The sequence below is a fragment of the Squalius cephalus genome, assembly GCF_949319135.1.
Source record: "Squalius cephalus genome assembly, chromosome: 6".
In the NCBI taxonomy this organism is placed as follows: Eukaryota; Metazoa; Chordata; class Actinopteri; order Cypriniformes; family Leuciscidae; genus Squalius; species Squalius cephalus.
In genome coordinates, this window is record NC_137127.1 from 17369558 (window position 1) to 17383716 (window position 14159).

At 37.5% G+C, this 14159-nt stretch overlaps 1 protein-coding gene and 1 long non-coding RNA gene across 2 annotated transcripts in view; one reads left to right on the forward strand and one right to left on the reverse strand.

Annotated features, from left to right (window-relative positions):
* Positions 1-14159, reverse strand: part of LOC307159833 — a 272209-nt gene that overhangs the window by 198351 nt on the left and 59699 nt on the right. The window lies entirely within an intron of this gene.
* otogl (otogelin-like) overlaps positions 1-14159 on the forward strand; it is a gene marked incomplete at its 5' end in the record, with an annotated part of 45184 nt that overhangs the window by 18672 nt on the left and 12353 nt on the right. Inside the window, 20 exons of the mRNA XM_079874144.1 lie at positions 1941-2075; positions 2230-2376; positions 2467-2586; positions 3290-3406; positions 3774-3930; positions 4230-4256; positions 4361-4534; positions 5475-5753; positions 6003-6120; positions 7437-7516; positions 7618-8300; positions 9200-9377; positions 11333-11475; positions 11556-11579; positions 11682-11774; positions 12157-12340; positions 12685-12902; positions 13381-13522; positions 13647-13832; positions 13912-14124. Of these exons, the coding sequence (XP_079730270.1) occupies positions 1941-2075; positions 2230-2376; positions 2467-2586; positions 3290-3406; positions 3774-3930; positions 4230-4256; positions 4361-4534; positions 5475-5753; positions 6003-6120; positions 7437-7516; positions 7618-8300; positions 9200-9377; positions 11333-11475; positions 11556-11579; positions 11682-11774; positions 12157-12340; positions 12685-12902; positions 13381-13522; positions 13647-13832; positions 13912-14124 (3418 nt within the window). The remainder of the gene's footprint in view (positions 1-1940; positions 2076-2229; positions 2377-2466; positions 2587-3289; positions 3407-3773; positions 3931-4229; positions 4257-4360; positions 4535-5474; positions 5754-6002; positions 6121-7436; positions 7517-7617; positions 8301-9199; positions 9378-11332; positions 11476-11555; positions 11580-11681; positions 11775-12156; positions 12341-12684; positions 12903-13380; positions 13523-13646; positions 13833-13911; positions 14125-14159) is intronic.

The window sequence follows — 14159 nt, forward strand, 5'->3', positions numbered from 1 at the left end:
GAATATATTTTAAAATGTACTTTATTCCTGTAATGGCAGAAGCCATTACTCCAGTCTTCAGTGTCATATTTTGAATTATATTTATACAGTAGTGTATTACCATTATTGGGTTACAATCATTACTGTATATTGCCCACCCTGTAGACATAGCCATCAGCCATTTAAAAAGCCCACAATGGTCAGCGATTAATGGTACCATGGTTTCTTGACTTGTAACGTGGCAATAGTGCTTTTTTTTAGGGTAAGCTTAAGTGTAAGTGTAAGCTTAAGTGTACAACTGCTGCATTTGGTGATGATTGTGCCTTGTGTGCTGGTCTTAGGACCAAGTGGAGAGGCTCTTACCAGCTTGTCTTTAACAAAGAGTGTGTTTTACCAGTTAAAAGTGTTGCACCCTTTAAACCAAAGAATTTTTTTCTAATGGCCCAAGAGTGTGTATGTGCATGTGCGCTCTCAAACTTTGCGGACTTCAGTAAGGACGTATAAAGTAGCAGGAAAAGAGATCTGCTTCTACCGCCTCTAATCTTGGGAAAATCAGAGGGGATTTTTAATTAGAACAGGACTGTGGTAATGGAGCCAGAGTTAATGTCAGTCCCAGCACAGAAACTCAGCAAAGAGCCGCACATAACAAAGAGCAATCTGTTCCCTATCAGCCTACGCAATGCAACCTGCTACTGCCCTTAATGACTGAGAATGTGTGTACAGGTATGCATGTGTGTGTGTGCGTGTGTGGTTTTGTGTGAGTGTGTGTGTGTGGATGCTTAAGGTGCAGGTGAATAGAATTTGGTGTCTCTTAAAGGCCACTGATTCTCTGAGGAGTCTACTGATCTACCCGGGGGACAGACTTTTCCATCGCGACAAAAAGAAATGGCTTTAGTCACACACACACACACACACACACACACACACACACACACACACACACACACACACACACACACACACACACACACACACACATACTGGTTTCCATGTTTTATGGGGATTTCCCAGAGACATAATTATTTTTTATATTTTTATTTTTACTGCACAAACTGTATATTCTATCCCCCTACACAATCCCTACCCCTAAACCTACCCATCACAAAAAACTCTTTTTCAAGACACTTTATTTTCAAAACACTTTATTTAGGATGCAAATTTATAAGCTGTTTTCCTCATGGGGACCAATCAAATGTCCCCATAAGATCAACATTTACTGATATTACTATCCTTGTTGTCCCCATAATGTAGGGCATACCAGATACACACACACACACACACACACACGAATGCGATTGGGTCGGGACTACACTACCGTTAAAAAGATTTTTAATGTTTATGAAAAAAGTCTGTTATACAGTAAAAACAGTAATTCTGTAAAGTATGATTACAATTTTCTTTGAATTTATTTTTAAGCTTAATTATCATCAGTGATTATAGATATTTCTGTTAACACTTTAGTTTAGGGTCCAATTTTCACAATTAACTAGTTGCTTATTGGCGTGCTTATTACAAGGATATTTAGCATTTACTAGTACTTACTGTATAAAGCACATATTAATACTTTATTCTGCATGACCTTATTTTACATCCCTTAATCCTACCCAATACCTAAACTTAACAACGACCTTACTAACTATTAATTAGCAGTAGTAATTAGGCGTTTATTGAGGCGTTATATTTTATGTTGAAAACAGTTGTGTTGCATCATATTTTTGGAAAACAATATATATATATATAAATATGTATATTATCAGGATTCTTTGATGAATAGAGTCTTTTGTAACATTATATATGTCTTGATTGTCACATTTGATCAATTTAATGTGCCCTTGCTTTTCACTGGTTCTGTTTGGTTATGCTGGTTCGCCTTTAAGGAAGTGTTGTTTTTCAACAGAGATGACAAAGCGTCATATAATGAATGCACACTTTACTTGTGTTAATCTTGTGTCTAAATGTAGAGTGTTGGTGATACTGAGGTGTCCATCATGGCTCAAAATAAAGATTGCTACGAAAGCGGGATTGTTTGCATGAAGTACCTGCTCATCTATGTTGGCCTCACCAAAATCTACTTCAGTGATAAGTCTGGTAAACCTGTGAGTACAAGACATAACCATCTTCAGCTGTTTAATGGCACATTTGTCCTTTCATAAACTATGAGACTGTAATTGTTTCTGAGTTGCATATCTTGTAGTCTGTATTTACTGTAATCTGCATTTGATTCGAAGTGGTTTTGTCCTTGTCCTCCAGAGCTCATCTACTGTTGTGGGGAGAGGATATGAGTTTCAGCTCTGGGGTGCGGGCTACTACACTGTGGTCCACTTCCCTGCTCAAGATCTGACTGTTTTATGGGACCGCAAGACAACTGTCCATATTCGTGCTGGACCCCAGTGGAAGGTCAGAGGTTGTTTTCTTTGAATGAGCAGTACAATGTTACACTGTAGGAACCATATCTCTTATTATAAAAGTTTGTGACTTTGCTTTTAGGGTCAGATGAGTGGTTTGTGTGGAAACTTTGACATGATAACAGTAAATGACATGACCACAGCCGGACATATGGAGGTCAGCAACGCACAGGCCTTTGGAGACAGCTGGGCTGTTGGACAGGTATGACACCTAGCTTTAGGATACTACTGTGTGAGACTGGATTACACTAAATGTACACTTGCGTTCAAAAGTCTGGGGTCAGTAAGACTGAATACTTGAATACTTTTTATTCTGCAAGGAAGCATTGAATTGATCAAAAGTGACAGTGAAATTTATACAATGTAACAAAATCTATTTCAAACAAATGCTGTTCTTTTGAACTTTCTATTTATCAAATTATTAGATATAAAAATATTTTCCAGCAACATATTAGGCATCACAACAGTTTTCAATATCATAATCAGAAATGTTTCTTGAGCAGCAAATCAACATATTAGAATGATTTCTGAAGGATCATGTGACACTGAAGAGTAATGATGCTGAACATTTAGCTTTGGAATAAATTACATTTAAAAATATATAAAAATAGAAAGTTATTTTCAGTTTTAATAATATTTCACAATATTACTGCTTTTACTGTTTTTTTGATCAAGTAAATGCAGCCTTGGTGTGCAGCATTCAAAACATTTAAAAAACATTTAAAAAGTCTTACCGACACCAAGCTTTTGAACTGTTGTGTATCCTTATAATTTAACTTACCATGATAACCATAGTTTTTACTATTGTCAAATCATAATAACTGTTCTGTGCACTTTGTTACACTTTGCTTGGATGCTTAGATTAACTAAGCAGTAAATCTTTTAATTATGTGTGCTGTGTGCAGTGTGAGAGCGATTTTGTAGTTCACAGACCGTGTGAAGGAGATCTCAGCCGACAGCCGTATGCTAAGCGAGAGTGCGGCCTCCTCTACAGTGATGTATTCGCTCCATGTCACAATGTGGTGAGCAGCTCTCCTCTGGGATTTAACAACACATTTGGCCTACAGATAAAAAGGCCACATCTTACCCACACACACACACACACACACACACACACACACACACACACACACACACACACACACACACACACACACACTGTCTGCCATGAACCGACTGATAGAAGCTTTGAGATGGTTTGCATTTCTGAATCTGGCCACTAGGGGGCTGTATAGGTTTGAAAAGCTAGAACATTCCACCATCAACACAATCAGGTGAAAGTCAATTGTCCTGACTGTGTGTTGCATTACCAATTGTGTGTTTTTGACGAGCTAATTGGGATTTTAGATACCCGTGTATTGTGCGTAACTAATCCTTGTGGCCCCCCAGGTAGATGTGACCTGGTTTTATAAGAACTGCCTAACAGACACCTGCAACTGCAACCGTGGGGGGGACTGTGAATGTCTGTGCACCAGCATTGCAGCGTATGCACACAAATGCTGTCAAAACGGCATCACGGTGAACTGGAGATCCCCCACCGTGTGTCGTGAGTACAAGCACACACCTTTTGACCCGGTCACGCTGTCTGTCATCGTAGGTTAACACACGTATACAAACATACATTTCTATTGCTAAACAAACCCAGCATGGCGTTTGCTGTCAGGATCTGTTTATATAATCAGAGTCTAATTCTAGCTTCTGTTTCAGTTGTAGGTTTGTCACAGTGAAGAAGTTAAATGCATTCCAAATCCCATTTCATGTTGCTTTTTAAGCTGGTAATGGTAAAATAATGCATGCAAACTCATGATACAATTGCCACTAATACAAGTATGTTTCTTTTAACAGCGTATGACTGTGAATATTACAACCAAGGTGGGAATTATTTATTTTGTAAATTTGCCTAGAATAATTATGGAAGCAGCTTTTAGCACCAGAAGATCTTTCCCTAACCTTTTTATTTATTATTGTGTATTTAGAGTTGGGAGAGGGTCCGTTCACTCTGTCCAGCACAGAGCAAAATGACTCTGTCTGTGTGTTTGGGGCAAACGTGAGCAGTGGAGAAGTGTTTCCCCTCCTGAGGACCAATGCTCAACCCAGCACCATTTTCCACTTCATGATGACAACTGGACTGTACAAGGACCGAGCTTCCAGTGAGAACACACTCTTCACTTTAACAACAAAACAAAAAAAGCTAAAAAAAATTGCAAATGAAATAGCTTGAAACTAAAATGGTCATTTGTTTTAATCATGCTTTGATGTGAAATACAATGATCTGGTGTTTTCAGTGTCTCAGAGCACAGCTTGGTTTGTAGTAAATGTTGCTCCGTACGAGCTCCATCTCTGCAAGCACTGTAAGTTTGGGCCATGCATTTGAAAATGCAACATGTGGCAGCCATCTTCCCAAATTTTTTTGGAGAATTGTTCATTATTATTATTTTTAATAAATCTGTTGTCAACAAAAAAGAAGCTTTAAGTTCTCCCAGTAGTTTTCCGCCAAAGTAAAAGCTCTATAGTTTAATGTCTGAAAGCAAAGGAATGTAGATAGCCATAAATATGAGTATTGAAATTTTACTGTTGTTCTGTAAAATAATAATAATAATGATAATAATAATAATAATTATAAATATAAAATAAATCAATAAAGTATATAAATGAGTATATACTACTACTAACAATAATACTTATTATTATTATTATTATTATTATTATTATTAATAAAAACTTGTTTTATTATTTGACCATACAATAGTATTATTGCAATATTGCAGTATTTTTTTTTATTCAATTTATGTAAATAATAATAAAATAAAATATTATAATACATATTATTATTATTATTATTGTTGCTGTTGTTGTTGTGTCATTATTATTATCATTTTTTTTGTATAGTCATATTCAATTGTGGGGACAGGTTTTCCTTCTTTTTTGTCCTCAGCTGATCACATGCCCACATCTTATTAGATGATGAAACAAAATTGGCCAACCTCTGAAAAAAAATGTTTTTTACACCATCTGTACCATTTGATTACAATCTACAAGTCTAAAAACTAGCATCTGCTGATATTGCGCTCTGTATTTTGCTGTGTTTAGGACTTCCTGTTGTCTCACTGGAGTCTGCAGAGAGGCCCAACTACTTCCTGTGTGTTACTGAGAACCGAGGGTTACGATTGGAACACTGGCAGAGCGGGGAAGAGTTTAGACGGCAGGCGACCTTCATCCACCACCAGGGCTTATGGTTACCTGGGCGATCATCCTTTGAGTTGCACAGCCAGAAGGGCGTCTTCCTCACCCTCTCACACACACACGCACATGCTCAGAACTACGACCTTACGTACAACTTCAAAATCAGCAGCAGTTTTACCATTGAGGGTAAGACCTGTCTGCAAATAACAATGCATCTTATCATCAGACCCAGACAGTTTTTTTTTTATTATTATTATTTTGAATAAGTATTTAATATAATGATATGCGAGCCTGCTCATATTACTCATATTACACCGAAACTACACCCGAATAAGCCTCCGAGTATCATGTGGTAAAATTTACTCACCTATTTCTGTAATGTTAATGTTATTTTTTTGTGTGTCTGTGAATGGTGGTTGTGTTCCTGCATATTAGAGAGCAGTTTTGTGATCCCTTACCGCTTGATGTGCGAGTGGAAATATCATGCATGTGCCAGTCCATGTGTGAAAACATGCAATGACCCTGATGCCACACGCTGCCAGTTTCTACCTCCGTAAGATCATGCATGTGCTTATACTATAATAATATATATGACAATTTCACAAAAGGTGCTTGCTAAGGCATTGTAATGCTTTACTCTAAAATTAAATGAAAAATATTAAAGAAAATCAAGACTTTAGGACAGTTGTTCTCAACCAGGGGGGCGGAGACCTCTAGGGAGGCCTCAAGATGACTAAAAAGTATTGAAATTAAAGGGATATTTCACCACTGGAAAGATGAATGTTTATTAAAATTTTGGTCATTTATGTAGTAGAAATGTGAAATTATTTTAGAAGTTGGTGCCTTCTAGACTGAGAAAAGCCAGACAATTTTTTTTTGGCTCATGTGGATGAAAGACAACAACTCCCAGAATGCACTTGCTTCACTGCCCTACGAGGCCACTCCCAAGCCGATCGGTTACAGAGGGCAGTATCGGAAGAAATGATACAACTAGGCTACTAGTTGACTCGAAACTGAAAAGACGGCGTTTTATCGTGAGATCCCACCCCCTATGGGCGGGTTGAACACATGCGGAACTAGCTACTACTACTGGCTGTAGTCTCGAGCCTCTGGCCAAAAAAGCCTCCGATGACGCAAAATGGCGATTTTTTTGCATCATCAGAGGTCTTTTTCCAGACACACAATACAGAAATCTCTCGTCTCAGGGGGTCATGAGGGAGGGGAGCACGGTCATTCGAAAATACAACCGGGTTTCTACTGATACAAAGCTTAATGCTAATCGGTGAAGTATCCCTTTAATAATTTATTAATTGATTAAAATAATCAAATTAAAATGCTAAAAACACATTAAATAATTATGTGAACTAAAATGCATTTCTTATATTACAAATATAATGAAATAAAAATAATAAAATCCTAACAATATATATATATTTCCCCCCTCAATAAGAGCACAGTTCTTCAAACTTCTGAAGTAACAAAATGAATTGTTTAATTCATTGAATTAATATCAATAAAAATCATTTACATGGGTGAGCCTTCAAATCAAAAAAGGTTGAGAACCACTGCTTCCGGGTGCATTTTTTGCACTGTTTAGTATATCACGGCAATTAAGCACAATTGAGTGTTGATGGTTATAAACACTTTTTTTTTGAGGATAATGACAATTACAAAAAATATTACATTAAAACATCTGAACACATATCAGTATTTTGTTGTGAATATGTGCTTATTTGTCATGAAAATGTCTTAAACAGGCTTCCTAGTCTTAGAATATACAATATAATATGACCCAGACATCACAATTTCTTCAGGAAAAGTAAAAATCCACATCTGGTATGATATCTTTCATTATCTAAACTGGTTTAGGGCTGAAGGTTGTTTTCCACGCTGTCCCAAGTCTATGCTGCTGGATGAAGTGACCAGGCGGTGTGTGTACAAAGAAGATTGTACGTGTGAAACTATAATTTCATCATCTTTTATAAACCTTTATGCACACAATTAGATTTGTCTCAGCTTACCTGTCTTGATTCTAATGTGCTTGTCACAGGTGCGATACTTGCTCCAACCCCCACTCCTTATATGTTTGTGACCCGATCAAACCGAACCACGGCAGGTCCCAGCTCTGCTCCTACAACCACAACAACTCCCTCCACCACAACGGCAACACCGAGCACAACTGCCAGTACTACAATCGTAACTACACCTTTAGAAGCAGATGATTTAATTGGCAGCCCATCTACACCCACATTACCACCAACCACACTCTCTTCAACTTTGGCCACAACCACGTCCACTGAAACTCCAACAACTTCCTCTCCACCAACCACAGAACCCCCTATAGTCAGCACCGCTCCGCCCACCACAACAGCCACACCCACTACACAGCCCACAACTCTTTTTACCACGTTAGCATTACCTACCTCTACCACAGAGGTGGTGACCACACCCGAGGCCACCACCGAACCAGAGACGACCTCTCCGACTACCACCACCGTCCCGCCTGTTACAACCACCACTGTCATTACTACTGAGACCACAACTTCAGAACCTACTTCAACAACCGTCACCACAGAGACAACATCTGTCTCCATGACGACCGAGGAGCCTTCGACAACTACAGCAGCTGTTTCAACAACCTCTGAGATGATGCCTTCACCCTCTCCTTCGCCCGAGACAGCCGGAATAACAACAGTTCTTACTCCGTTCCTTATACCCACGGGACCCTGCACGGTAAGAGTTTGTGTGTTAGTGTTGGTGATACTTATTCCGAATATTTCGTTTTCAATGATATTCATGGAATCACACTGTTGCACGCAATTGTAAAAACATACACAGTGGACTTTTTAATTAATCAGTCAAATAGTCTCACAGATCAGTTATGATCTCATGGGTTGTAAGTTTGAATTAGTTTGAATTGGAACTCACTAAGTGAATCAGTTGAATCTGTCAATCTTACTCCCTCAATTGGAAGTCATTACTTTTGTCATGTCAGACTCACTGAATTAAAGCTGTTACTCATGTGCACATAAGACTCAAGTATGTGTATTTCGTGAGTGGTTGTTCATACAACAACTTGTAGTTATAGATTCAGAATCAGAGAATCGTTCAAATCTCATCCCTAGTGTCTGTTCTCCAAGAAAAAATGTTTTGCCTCTTAGTTACTGTTGAATCATTTTCTGTGAGATATCAGTGATGGTTGCAACAGTATTAAGTGAGAGCTGATGTCTTCCATTTCCCTCCCTGACTTGGATATCTCTCTGACACATTTACACACATGCCCATAAATATACACATCCTCAAGATTAAAAGTTGATCCACATAGTGTGAACACTTCTACAAGCCTTAACTCCTATGTTCTTGAGTCATTCCTGTCCATTTGCCAGGATGTTGACGCCTGAAGGGAACCATCATGGGTACATGTGGTACTGTACAGTGAATAATTGATGAATCTGTTGTAATACTTGTTGTAGTATAACACAAGAACAGATCACATCAATGCGTACTACCTAAGAGCATGTAAAAATTGCCTTATAGAGTTGAAATCTTGATGTTCTACGAGGCAGTTTTTGGTGGTAGAAGGGTTTATATACTCTCTATTTCATGAACATCTCTGTTTTGTATCCACACAGCCTCCATATTCATTGCGCGTGGATGAGTGCAGTGAGTACATCTGTGTTAATGGACAGCTGTTGCTGCATAATTCCTCCCAACACTGCAGATACAACATCAGCCAGCCACAGTGCAACCTGCTGGGTACACCAATCCAGACCAACACAGACCCCTGCTGCCCACTGTGGCAGTGCCCATGTAAGACATACACACTTTCAGATGGATACTTTTATGTCAGTGTTCATTTACTATTACCTTCACTACCGTTTAAAAGTTTGGGGTCAGTAACATTTCTCTTTGTTTTAAAGAAATTTGTGTTTTTATTCAACAAGGATGCATTAAACTGATTAAGAGTGACAGTAAAACATTTAATGTAATAAAAGATTTATATTTCAAATAAAATGGTTTTGTACTCAACTCAAAATAAAATGAATCACAGTTTCCACAAAAATATGAAGCAGCACAACTGTTTTCAACACTGACAATGATAAATGTTTCTTGAGCAGCAAATCAGCATATTAGAATGATTTCTGAAGGATCATGTGACATTGAAGACTGGAGTAATGATGCTGAAAATTGAGCTTTGCATCACAGAAATAAAATATATTTTCACATAGAAAACAGTTATTTTAAAGTATAATAATATTTCACAATATTACTGTTTTTACTGTGTTTTTGATCAAATAAATCCAGCCCTGTAATCCAGTCATTTTAAGCCAAAATGGGGGTCAACCTTGAACAAATTGCAACAGAAGCAAACTCAACTGATTTTGTATCCTCAATATGTCCTGAGTAAGGAAAAAAAAGTCCCGAAGAATCCCATTAGGGGAAAGTTTCGAAAAAGACCCAAATATAGCCTATTCATACGCCTATTAATTTTTTTTCTCACATGAATAGGGTAAAATTTTTAACCTTTAGATATCACCATGAAAATGACTGAGTTGATTACTTACATCAAGACAAACAAAAAATGTATTACAAGTTTTTTTAAATTGTTTGTTAACATGGACAAACAGTGCATAATCTAATTACATATGTGCTAATTTGCATAAATACCACAACAGATCTAAACATTGGGTACAGCCAGTAGAAAATGTCTTGTTCAATCTTGTTGACATATAACAGTAAAATACTTAATATTAAGGTCTGAATGGAACCCATTTAGGCTACCCATGAGCATTAATACATAGAGTCAGGAAGAAGTACTTTAGAAACCAGCCTTTATTAATTTTTAAGAGATGGGGTTTAGGGCTGGGTCCGTGGGACTATTTCTGGGGATTTACTTATTATTTTACTTACTTTGTCTTCTGCATTCTCCTTACCATTGTCTCCTGTTCTTGCCTCAGACTCGTCCCCCAGAAACAGTCCCACGGACCCAGCCCTAAACCCCATCTCTTAAAAATGTTTAGATCTGTTGTGGTATTTATGCAAATTAGCACATATGTAATTAGATTATGCACCGTTTGTCTATGTTAACAAACAATTTCAAAAAACTTTTAATACATTTTTTGTTTGTCTTGATATAAGTAATCAACTCAGTAATTTTCATGTTGATATCTAAAGGTTAAAAATTTTACCCTATTCACGTGAGAAAAAAAATGAATAGGCTATATTTGGGTCTTTTTCGAAACTTTTCCCTAATGGGATTCTTTGGGACTTTTTTTCCCTTACTCAGGACATATTGAGGATACAAAATCAGTTGAGTTTGCTTCTGTTGCAATTTGTTCAACCTTTTTTCCTAAAATGACTGGACTATTGGTGAGCGACCCCAAACTTTTGAATAGTAGTGTATACTATTTTTTATTTATAATATATAATAGTATATAAGCCCAGTAATTAATTATTAATGTTTTGAATTAGCTTTTATTTTTTGTTTTAGTAATATTCTTATGTGCTTTTGTCATTTCCATATATCTTTAATTTCAGTTAGTGATTTTAGTACTTCAAAAATTATTTCATTTAGTTGGCTAGGCAACATTTTTTAATTTTCATTTACGTATTTATGTCAGCTTTATTTCAGTTACTTTAAGCAATATTTAATAGTTTTAGTTATCAATAACAAGACTGGTTATGTTAAATAAAGTGTTTATCTGATCATGTTTTGACTTTTAAAGTGTGTGTGTGTGTGTGTGTGTGTGTGTGTGTACTGTCAGGTCGCTGCTCTATAATCTCTGACCTGCGTGTGATCACATTTGATGGGAATAATGTGGCTCTGTATGATATCGGTTCTTATATTCTGGTCCACCTGCCCAGAGAGAAGATAGTCGGTCACATTGAGAAATGCCCAACCAGTGAGGTAAACCCATGCCAACACTCTACGTCTCTTCTAAATATGCTTCTTTATGTTTCTATTAAATGCTTTGCTTTTCCTTCCAGAGTGTGAACTACATCAGAAGACCAGTAAGTGTGTTATATGTATTAGCTTATTTATGTTAAAATGTTATTCACTATAATCATCCTAATCAGGGCCACAAACTTATTTTCTTTCTCACTTCCTGTTAGACTCCCACTGGTGGAACCTCCGGTCTGTGTTTTAAGAAGCTGAACATTACAACTCACTCGTACAGAATTATGATCAACCGCTTGGACAGAAAGGTAACAAAGTTCACCACCTGTAAGATGTCAGCAGTTTGGGGTCTTAAAGATTTTTTATATGCTTTTGAAAGAAGTCTCTAATGCTGACCAAGACTGCGTTTATTTGATCAAAAATACAGTAAAAACAGCAATATTGTGAAATATTATTGCAGTTTAAAATAACTGTTTTCTGTTTGAATGTTTTAAAAACATTGTGATGGCACAGCTGAATTTTTAGCGTCATTACTCTAGTCGTCAGTGTCACATGATCCTTCAGAAATCACTCTAATATGCTGATTTGCTGCTCAAGAAATATTATAATTAATGAATGCATCTCGTACCTCCTCTTAATCGTACCTCATAGAAGCATGATTATATGTTGTTGTGGTTTGATCTGACGCAGGTGTCGGTGAATCAGATTACGGCCCGGCTTCCTCTTACCAGACAGAACTTCCATATTGATGACACGGGGACAATGTACATCATTGATACACCTGGTGGGATCAACATAAAGTGGTACCACAGCACTGGCATTATGGTTCTACAGTACACGGCTCCTGATAATACCTCCACTAGGGGGCTCTGTGGTCAGTGTGTTGCACTTACACTTTGTGAAACTATGAAATCAAATTTAACCCAATTTCCTTTCAGTATCTGTGATTCTATTTTGCACAAATAATCAGAGCATGCTTGTGTAAAAGAAAAAAATGCTTTTATAATCTTTCATCAAAATGTAAACAGTTATTATCCTACTTTTCACAATCCAACCAAATCCAGATAATGTATGAATATTATTTAGTTTAGTTCTGAAAGCTAATGTGTTTTTATTTTTCTATGTTGCCTTTTACAATTAAACTGTATTTGGTCAGTTGTGGTCATGTAAGTGTGTTTGATGTATTTTGTTACCAACATATTTTGTTTCCTTTCTCAGGATGTTGCGACGGTAATCCAGCTGATGACCTGCGCCTGCCCAACGGCACTGTGGTCCGGGATGTTGAGGACATTCCTATGTTTCTGCACGGATGGATGGTGGATACGTCAGAGGATACAGATTACTTCCGCAGAGTGGGAGACAACTGCACCACCGGCAACTGCTCCAAATGTTTCACCATGCTCAACCAGAGACCTTTCTCTAAATGTCACCCCAAGGTACTACACACACAAGCTTGAGCGTGGGCATCCCATTTACATCCATTGCTTTTAATATAAGCTAATTTAAATAATTATAGATTTATGTTAATTCTAAAATCTTATTTAGCTGGTTCAGATTTAAATAATTAAATAAACATTACATTTTAAGTACACATAATTCGGCATATAAAGGAATTGTTTGCTCTTTTTTAAACTTTTTTATTATTGTTAACTAAAATTAAAACGATTAAAAATAATTTCCGTTATTGATCAATCGTCGTTTTGTAATAGAAATAAAGCTGAAATAAAATACAAAAATAAGTATTAAATGAAAAAGGACAACTTACTGTTACTTAATATTTATGTTTTGCTAATATTCTGGGGTCATTTATAGAAATTTCATCCCCACTGGATTGTGTACCCATATGTAAGTTCCCACTCACACGTACATATGACTTGACCATTATATATTGAATTTCCAAATGCCGTTTTGCAGGTTTCTCCAGAAAATTTCTGTGATAAGATATGGGCCGGTGACCTGCATTATAAAGAGCATGAGTGTGACTTCCTGGCTGCTTATGTGGCCATTTGCTACACACATCAGATCTGCTTCAGCTGGAGGAAAAGCAACTTCTGCCGTGAGTGTGTTTACAGAAACTCTACCAGTCAAATGTCTGAAAACGTATGTGACTAAATGTACATTTCTCAGTCTTAACTTTTGACTGGTTTTTGTATACTTAAGTCGTTTTTTTCATTTCACAGCACTCAAATGTCCTCCTGGTAAGGAATATAAACCCTGTGTGAATACATGCAAGACCCGAACATGTCAGAACCGAGATTACTACGAGGAGAGCACCTGTTCTTCTATCAGAGAGGAGTGCGTTTGTAAAAGTGGTTCCATCCTGCATCGGGCGGACTCCGCCTTCTGTGTCACCGAGGACCAATGCGGTGAGAATGCCACACTGTGCATTTGCATGCAAAATAAAGTGTTCTTGTGATAATGCCCTATGTTATGCCATGTGATCAGTGTGTACGGATAACGACGGTGCTCCACGTGCCCCGGGTGATGTGTGGAACGGCTCTCTGCGTGGCTGCTGTCTGTTCAAGTGTCTGGAGAACGGTAGTGTGGTTCCAGTGGAACCCGATTGCAGTTATGAACCTGCCCCACTGTGTGAGAGGGAGGGAGAGTATGCAGTCGCCGTGCTGGAGGAAGGAGTCTGCTGTCCTAAGAAGATTTGTGGTATAAACCTATAAACACACATGGATGTATGCTTC